The sequence below is a fragment of the Hyla sarda genome, chromosome 10 (assembly GCF_029499605.1).
Source record: "Hyla sarda isolate aHylSar1 chromosome 10, aHylSar1.hap1, whole genome shotgun sequence".
NCBI classification, from domain to species: Eukaryota; Metazoa; Chordata; class Amphibia; order Anura; family Hylidae; genus Hyla; species Hyla sarda.
Window position 1 is genome coordinate 1,831,096 of NC_079198.1, and position 9,717 is coordinate 1,840,812.

The window sequence follows — 9,717 nt, forward strand, 5'->3', positions numbered from 1 at the left end:
TTGTAGTTTTGCAACAGCTGGAGGCACCCTGGTTGGAAAACACTGCTATACACATTAGTTGGTCAGCTCTCATTGTCTCAACAGCTCCCTGGCTCCTCCCTCTCTCCAGACCAGGAAGTTGTGTAGTCCTCTCATTGTCAGTGTGGTGTTGTCTCAACAGCTCCCTGGCTCCTCCCTCTCTCCTGACAGGAAGTTGTGTAGTACTCTGATTGTCAGTGTGTTGTTGTCTCAGCAGCTCCCTCCCAAGACATCGCATCACCCTCTGCTGTCTCAGGAGGCATGCCTTTATCTTGTCTTTGAGCTCTAGCCCCACCCACCTGAGTGATGTCATCATCTCTGACCAGCCCCTACAGCTACATCACCCTCTTCCGGTCATGTACCTCTTTATTGGGACAGTTAGTGAAGCATAAGGTGTAGTTACAGCTGCCTTGTGCTGAGAAATGCCACAGGCAGAGGAGCAGACAGGGAATGAATACAGGAGGTGCTGAAACCTGTCTGCTGTGAAATGAGATGTTCTGCAGCAGCTTTATGCAGGGGACCGGAGTGCTGTGGGAGGGGAGTGATGAAGAGCTGAGGGGGGGAAGCAATGCATTCTGGGAATAGTGGTACTGAGTAACTGCTCATCCAGGAAGAACAGAACGAAGACGTGTGTGGCAAACATATAGGCAATATTGCTTCTCATAGTGAAGACTCCTTTAGATGTCTGTACAGGTCACATCACTGGGCTAAAGAGCAAATATCCAAAATGGAACCTAATCCCCAGATACAGATCAGATTGGGCATTGTGAGCCCTCCCTTAATTCTCCAGTGTGTTCTCCGCTTCCTGCGATTAGCACAATTCCAGACGGAGAAATCTGTTTTCCTGGGAAAGGGATGTGACTGGCGGACGTCCCCGAGGTCTGGGCCAAGTCTGCAGCTTCTGCGGGGGAGGACGGGGCTTATTTGGAGAATGCTGAGCCAAGCTGGAAGTCCTCTTAAAATAACGACCCCCCCGGCCGCGCCCCGATCCCTCTGCTTTATTGCTGCCATATTTATGCATGCTGCTTAGATTTAGTCTGCCAAGTGCAAACCGCAAACAGTCTGCGAGTGATGTCATGTGTAGATCCAGAAGTCAGGAGACTGTGGCCATTCATGGGGAATCATCCAGTGACATCGAGGCTCAAGGATCTGTATGGGAACTACTACTCCCAGCATGCCCTGCAGGGGTTTTCCAGCAGGATCTCTTCTTCAGTCTGACATGTTTTACCTTCACTTATACACTGAATCACCTTATCAGGACAGGAGTGAAAAGGATAGGATAGGAGTTAAATCAGTGTTTCTCAATCAGTGTGCCTCCTGCTGTTGCAAAACTACAACTCCCAGGATGCCTAAACAGCCAATGGAGTTGTAGTTTTGCAACAGCAGGAGGCACACTGATTGGGAAACACTGCATTAAAGGGGTACTCCGGTGGAAAACTTTATTTTTTATTTTTTAAATCAACTGGTTCCAAAAAGTTAAACAGATTTGTTAATTACTTCTATTAAAAAATATTAATCCTTCCAGTACTTATTAGCTGCTGAATACTACAGAGGAATTTATTTTATTTTCGGAACACAGAGCTCTCTGCTGACATCACGAGCACAGTGCTCTCTGCTGACACCTCTGTCCATTTTAAGAACTGTCCAGAGCAGGAGAAAATCCCCATAGCAACAGTTCTTAAAATGGACAGAGGCGTCAGCAGAGAGCACTGTGGTTGTGATGTCAGCAGCGAGCACTGTGGTTGTGATGTCAGCAGAGAGCTCTGTGTTCCAAAAAGAAAATAATTTCCTCTGTAGTATACAGCAGCTATTGAGTACTGGAAGGATTAAGATTTTTTAACCTCTTAAGGATGCAGGACGTAAATGTACGTCCTGGTGCGGTGGTACTTAACGCACCAGGACGTACATTTACGTCCTGTGCATAACCGCGGGCATCTGAGCGATGCCCGTGTCATGCGCGGCACCCGCCGGCCGCCATTAACCCCTCAGGTGCCGGGATCAATACAGATCCCGGCATCTGCGGCAGTGCGCGATTTGAATGAATGATCGGATCGCCCGCAGCGCTGCTGCGGGGATCCGATCATTCATAACGCCGCACAGAGGTCCCCTCACCTTCCTCCGTGCGGCTCCCGGCGTCTCCTGCTCTGGTCTGTGATCGAGCAGACAATACTAGAAGATCGCCGATAATACTGATCTGTTCTATGTCCTATACATAGAACAGATCAGTATTAGCAATCATGGTATTGCTATGAATAGTCCCCTATGGGGACTATTCAAGTGTAAAAAAAAAATGTAAAAAAATGTAAAAGTAAAAGTAAAAAAAAAAGTGAAAAATCCCCTCCCCCAATAAAAAAGTAAAACGTCCGTTTTTTCCTATTTTACCCCCAAAAAGTGTAAAAAAATTTTTTTTTATAGACATATTTGGTATCGCCGCGTGCGTTAATGTCCGAACTATTAAAATAAAATGTTAATGATCCCGTACGGTTAACAGCGTGAACGAGAAAAAAAAAGTCCAAAATTCCTACTTTTTTAATACATTTTATTAAAAAAAAAATTATAAAAAATGTATTAAAAGTTTTTTATATGCAAATGTGGTATCAAAAAAAAGTACAGATCATGGCGCAAAAAATGAGCCCCCATACCGCCACTTATACGGAAAAATAAAAAAGTTAGAGGTCATCAAAATAAAGGGATTATAAACGTACTAATTTGGTTAAAAAGTTTGTGATTTTTTTTTAAGCGCAACAATAATATAAAAGTATATAATAATGGGTATCATTTTAATCGTATTGACCCTCAGAATAAAGAACACACGTCATTTTTACCATAAATTGTACGGCGTGAGGACAACTGTTCGCGCAAAAAACAAGCCCTCATACTAGTCTGTGGATGAAAATATAAAAGAGTTATGATTTTTAGAAGGTGAGGAGGAAAAAATGAAAACGTAAAAATTAAATTGTCTGAGTCCTTAAGGCCAAAATGGGCTGAGTCCTTAAGGGGTTAATAGAAGTAATTTACAAATCTGTTTTAACTTTCTGGCACCAGTTGATAAAAAAATAAAAAAGTTTTCCTCTGGAGTACCCTTATAAGCACTGATTTTCTGTGGGTCAGACTGGTGATCACATGACCCATGTACAGTAATGAAATGCATTGATGCAAAGGCTGTCTGGGCATGCTGGGAGTTGTAGTTTTGCAACAGCAGGAGGCACCCTGATTGGGAAACACTGCATTAAGCACTGTGATTTTCTGTGAGACTGGTGATCACATGACCCAGTTACAGTAATGAAATGCATTGATGCAAAGGCTGTCTGGGCATGCTGGTAGTTGTAGTTTAGCAACAGCTGGAGGCACCCTGGTTGGGAAACACTAGTCTACGTTGATCACTTTGTAACAGCCCATCAGCTGTGAGCCGGACTAGGTGTATGTTACCAGTATTAACTCTTCTTAGGATACAGTGATGCTTTTGTGCTTTTAGGGCTTGTTCACACGTTCTGTAAATCAATATAAATAGGTAAAATCTGCAGCGTGTACAGTACATGTGACTTACGCAGCATAACCCCGGATGAGCGTCCTCCCCTATACATAGTATGACGTGTTACACAGCGTACACAGCGTCTCCCTGGTGATGCACTGCGGTGCTTTGTTGGACAGGTTTAATGTTCTAGCGCCCTCAGGTGGCCACTCAGCAGATTCTGTTCAGGAGACTCAGTGTTGTTCTGTTTTTCTTCTGCAGACGGGAAACGTACGACTTCGACGACGATTGTGACAGTCTGACCTGGGAGGAGAACGAGGAGACGTTGTTACTGTGGGAAGATTTCACCAACTGCAACCCGAGCATCGAGGTGCCGGCGGGGGAGGTCAGTACCGGGGTGCCGCGGGTGGAGCCCCTCAGATCCTGGTACATTAACTGCACTTAGAACCTGTTCACATTATGGTGCTGGAGAAATACGAACCCATCATAGCTAAGGGGGATGTCAGCCCCTAAAATCTTACCCCCGACTGTGTGGTGCGGTGGGTCAGTGCTGCACTTGGGGATCTCTGATGCTCCCATAGACCAGTGTTTCCCAACCAGTGTGCCTCCAGCTGTTGCAAAACTACAACTCCCAGCATGCCCGGCCAAAGGCTGTCCGGGCATGCTGGGAGTTGTAGTTTTGCAACAGCTGGAGGCACACTGGTTGGGAAACACTGCCATAGACAATGTATTGAGCACATGCTCCATGTCCTGGAGATCGCGGGGGTCCCAGATGTCTGACGGACAACCCCCCAATACACTTATCTTCTATCCTGTGGGATACGTTTTTAGGGGTCTATAATACCCTTTATGATCTATTCCCACGTACAGGATTTTGCGCAGATTTGATGCGCAGGATTTTCTGTTGCAGATTTGAATGTAAACTGAACACAGCTTGAAATCCTGCGCATCAAATCTGCGCAAAATACTGTACGTGTGAACAGACCCTAAAGGGGTACTCCGCTGCTCAGCGTCTGGAACAAACTATTCCGAACGCTGGAGCCGGCGCAGGGAGCTTGTGACGTCATAGCCCCTCACGGCATCACGCCCCCTCCCATAGACTTGCATTGAGGGGGCGGGGCTATGATGTCACGAGCTCCCGGCGCCGGCTCCAGTGTTCGGAACAGTTTGTTCCAAGCGTTGAGCAGCGGAGGACCCCTTAAAGTGGCGGACAAGTTTTTTTTTAGCATGTTACTTTGTGTTTTGTTTTTTTTATGATAGTTTTTAAACAGGACAGAAAAATGTAGAATGTAAAATTTTTCTGACCTTATTATAATTGAGATATATATAAATATAGATTATTATTATTATTATTACGCATCTGCTGCGCATTTAGTTCAGTTTGACGTCCGTCTTACTTACAATTGACGCTATAAAGAATAACATAACAAAATGGATACGATGTAACATGAAGTTAATATAAAAAAATACAATAGATCATAAAGTTTAAACAAATTGTTTGGTTCCTACACATTATCGGAGGTTTTCCTGTACGTTTATCCCCCTCTGATCCCCGTGTCCTCATCTCACAGGAGGAGAGTCTGGGGAGTCTGATACAAGAGACAGAAACCTTCCTCAAGACCAGAGATAAAGAATATCAAGAAACCATTGACCAGATTGAGGTGAGGGGGGGAATGTCACCTGTAGGGAGGGGGGGCAGGAGGGGTCTGTAGGGAGGGGGGGGACTGGAGGGGTCTGTAGGAGGGGGGGGACTGGAGGGGTCTGTAGGGAGGGGGGGGACTGGAGGGGTCTGTAGGGAGGGGGGGACTGGAGGGGTCTGTAGGGAGGGGGGGGACTGGAGGGGTCTGTAGGGAGGGGGGGGACTGGAGGGGTCTGTAGGGAGGGGGGGGACAGGAGGGGTCTGTAGGGAGGGGGACAGGAGGGGTCTGTAGGGAGGGGGGGGACTGGAGGGTCTGTAGGGAGGGGGGGGACTGGAGGGGTCTGTAGGAGGGGGGGGACAGGAGGGGTCTGTAGGGAGGGGGGGGACTGGAGGGGTCTGTAGGGAGGGGGGGGGACAGGAGGGGTCTGTGAGGGGGGGACAGGAGGGGTCTGTAGGGAGGGGGGGGACTGGAGGGGTCTGTAGGGAGGGGGGGACTGGAGGGGTCTGTAGGGAGGGGGGGGGACTGGAGGGGTCTGTAGGGAGGGGGGGACTGGAGGGGTCTGTAGGGAGGGGGGACAGGAGGGGGGGACAGGAGGGGTCTGTAGGGAGGGGGGACTGGAGGGGTCTGTAGGGAGGGGGGACAGGAGGGGGGGACAGGAGGGGTCTGTAGGGAGGGGGGACTGGAGGGGTCTGTAGGGAGGGGGGGGGTCTGTGGGCAGGAGGGGTCTGTAGGGAGGGGGGGCAGGAGGGGGGGGGGACTGGAGGGGTCTGTAGGGAGGGGGGGGTCTGTGGGCAGAAGGGGTCCGTAGGAAGGGGGGCAGGAGGGGTCTGTAGGGAGGGGGGGGACAGGAGGGGTCTGTAGGGAGGGGGGGGACAGGAGGGGTCTGTAGGGAGGGGGGGGACAGGAGGGAGGTGGGACTGGAGGGGTCTGGAGGGGGGGGGTCTGTGGGCAGGAGGGGTCTGTAGGGAGGGGAACTGGAGGGGTCTGGAAGAGGAGGAGGGGCTGGAGGGGGTCAGAGGACAGGAGTCTGTAGGAGGAGGATGAGGAGTCAGAAGAGTCTGGAGGAGGGGGTCAGAGGAGTCTGGAGGAGGGGGTCAGAGGAGTCTGCAGGAGTCTGGCAGCGGCTTACACCTCCTTTCTCCATTGAGAACATATGAATGCTCAGCAGAGCTGAACACGCATGTATAGTGATCTTGCCCGCAGGCATTAATGACTTCTGATCTTCATCTCTTGTAGATGGAATTGGCGACTGCGAAGAGCGACATGAACCGTCATCTCCACGAGTACATGGAAATGTGCAGCATGAAGCGGGGTCTGGACGTGCAGATGGAGACGTGTCGGAGGCTTATTAAAGGATCGGCCGGCAGGTAGGTAGCCCCGGACACGCTGTGTATGTGCGGCGGGGGGAGGGGGTGTTTTTATACCTGCCGCTTGTTTTCCTCCTCTGCCTATTTTGGGGCGTCTTTAATGATTGCGCCCACACACAGGACGGCTAATAACCTGCAGATGAGTGAGCGCACAGGCGCGGCCCCCTGCTAAACCAAACAGCCAAATATTAATAGAACGGGATCGGCGCGGGTGATGTCAGTATTGACAGAACAAATAATTACCTGGTGGAGAATTCTACCTATTGACCTTCACCTTACGGCAGTGTTTCCCAACCAGGGTGCCTCCAGCTGTTGCAAAACTACAATTCCCAGCGTGCCCGGACAGCCTTTGGCTGTCCGGGCATGCTGGGAGTTGTAGTTTTGCAACAGCTGGAGGCGCCCTGGTTGGGAAACACTGCCTTGCAGCCATGTTTACACGCAGTAAAAAAAAAATTGTGCTGCAGCTGCTTCGCACCTCTTGAGTTAGTTTTCTTACAGTGTATTCTCCGTTTTCTCTCTTGCAGGAATTCTCCGTCCGTCAGCTCTGTGGCCAGCAGCGACTCAGGGAACTCTGACGAGATGCAGGACGAGTTCGAGAAAGACGCAGACGGCGACACGGCCATCAGTTGATAAGCGGCGCCCCCCGAAGGACTGGATAAAGCAGAGACTTTTGTCCTCCACGTCGCCCTCCTCCCCTCGATCTGGTGCTGTAAACGTCTATTCTACAGAAAAACCTGTAAATAGGAAAGAAAAAAAAGTGCTGTATGACATGTGCCTTCCCTGCTTCTGAGCCCCCCGTATTATGTCCCCCGTCACCAGAAGCCTGTGATGTCACACTGCCCGGTGATGTCATAGTCTGCCTCCAGCGTTCCATTGTTTGGGGCGCACTATAATTTGGGGCGCTCACAGCAGCAAATAAATTCACAGGATTACAGTTCCCGGGGCGCGGCGTGCGATCTGCAGTCGGCGCTGGCGCTCTGGTGGGGGGGGGGGGGGGGGTGGGATTCATTTATAGCACTTGTTTTAAAAAAAAAAAATTGAGCAACAAAACCAAAATCTATTTTCTTTTTATATTTGGGCAAGATGGCGGCTGGACGGTCGTGTCTGTCTGGACGCGGCTGGACGGAGGAGGGGCTGTGGGAAGGGACTATGCAATCTGTTTTGCCTTATTGTAAACTGAATGTTAATGCGCCCGGACAATGTATTATAGAGGTAATGGCGCGGCCGATCGCTTACAAATCGTTGGGTTATAGTCTTAAAGGGCCGGTGTCCATTGTAATACAAATAAAGCTTAAAGGGGGGGTACTCTGGTGGAAAATACACACACATATATATATATATTATATAATATATATATATATATATATATATATATTTATATATATATATATATATATATATATATATATATATATATATATATAATTATTTTTTTTAAATCAACTGTTGCCAGAAAAGTTAAACAGATTTGTAAGTGACTTCTATTAAAACATCTTTATCCTTCCAGTACTTATTAGCAGCTGTATGCTACAGAGGAAATTCTTTTCTTTTGAATTTCTTTTTTGTCTTGTCCACAGTGCTCTCTGCTGATACCTGGTGCCCGTATTAGGAACTGTCCAGAGCAGGAGAAAATCCCCATAAACCTATGCTGCTCTGGACAGTTCCTGATACGGGCACCAGGTGTCAGCAGAGAGCACTGTGGACGAGACAAAAAAGAAATTCAAAAGCAAAGCATTTCCTTTGTAGCATACAGCTGCTAATAGGTACTGGAAGGATAAAGATTTTTTTTTAATAGAAGTAATTTACAAATCTGTTTAACTTTCTGGCACCAGTTCATTTAAGAAAAAAATAAATTTCCACCGGAGTACCCCTTTAACGCGCAATTCCAGTTCCACTCCTGCAGTAAGAGTTTTCACACCACCTTTCAAGCCAGTGACTTGCACCTGACTACAGAGGTCAAGTCTATGGGACTTCCGAAAAAATCTGTATTTTGAACACCGTCTCGCACAAAGTTCAATCCCCTATCCTGCTGCCAGAGCGAAACTAAAATTGCGCGTTAAACTCTACCTGTTAGAAACTTTTAAGGTAAACGTTTTTTATATATATCGTTGGGATCTGAGTGTTCATTCCCCATCCGATCAGAACAAACAGGGAAAGGTCTGTGTGCGTTATGTTACGAGACGTATCTCCTGACTCCGTGTCACATGACCAAGCCTGTTCTCCTGATTGGTGGGTGTTCAGACCCCGACCGATTTTAATTCCATATGTCGCAGAGACATAGAAAAAGTTTTGAATGACCGTGCCCATTTAATCCCTGTAAATGAAAAAGTTCTGCAACTTTCCACCTCTGCTTGCTGTCAGTGAATGGGAACATTCTTGTTAACATCCAGAGGCCGGAAAAAAAAAATAACCCCACAGACCAAATACCTTTCACATCTGAGGATTTGTACAGTTCCGTCCTGGCAGTGATCTGTCTATTAAAGTCTGGACTCTATTATACGTTTTATAATATGGTAGAAAGTTGCAGAATGTTTCCCATTGCATAAAGATGTATTCCAGCAGCTTATCATCTATCCAAATGCACTACAACTCCCAGCATGACCAGACAGCCTGACCACACTGATCCAATGAATAGGTGATCAATGCATTTAAAGGGGTACTCTGGTGGAAATTTAAAAAAAATAAAAATAAACTGGTGCCAGAAAGTTAAACAGATTTGTAAATTACTTCTATTAAAAAATCTTTATCCTTCCAGAACTTTTAGCAGCTGTGTGCTACAGAGGAAATTTTTTTATTTTTTTTATTTCTTTTCTGTCTGTCCACAGTGCTCTCTGCTGACACCTGATGCCCGTATCAGGAACTGTCCAGAGTAGGAGAAAATCCCTATTGCAAACCTATCCTGCTCTGGACAGTTCCTGACAAGGACAGAGGTGTCAGCAGAGAGCACTGTGGACAAAAAAAAAAAAAAAAGTTTCCTCTGTAGCGTACAGCTACTAATAAGTACTGGAAGGGTAAAGATTTTTTTTATAGAAGTAATCTACAAATCTGGTTAACTTTCTGGCACCAATTGATTTAAAAAAAATTAAAAAAAAAGTTTTCCACTGAAGTGCCCCTTTAATTGTTGGACGGCCCCTCCCCACTAATCACCAGATAAAGAGGGGCCCCTGCCCTGCAGCTCTATTCAAAGTCCATGGCACTGATAGAAACAGCACATTTGGAC

At 47.3% G+C, this 9,717-nt stretch overlaps 1 protein-coding gene across 1 annotated transcript in view; it reads left to right on the forward strand.

Annotated features, from left to right (window-relative positions):
• The window catches only part of IFFO2 (intermediate filament family orphan 2), a 76,330-nt gene extending 68,845 nt beyond the window's left edge, over positions 1-7,485 (forward strand). The window contains 4 exon segments of the mRNA XM_056544301.1: positions 3,752-3,875; positions 5,062-5,151; positions 6,367-6,497; positions 7,022-7,485. Of these exon segments, the coding sequence (XP_056400276.1) occupies positions 3,752-3,875; positions 5,062-5,151; positions 6,367-6,497; positions 7,022-7,127 (451 nt within the window). The 3' untranslated portion in view covers positions 7,128-7,485.
• The last annotated feature ends 2,232 nt before the right edge of the window (positions 7,486-9,717 follow it).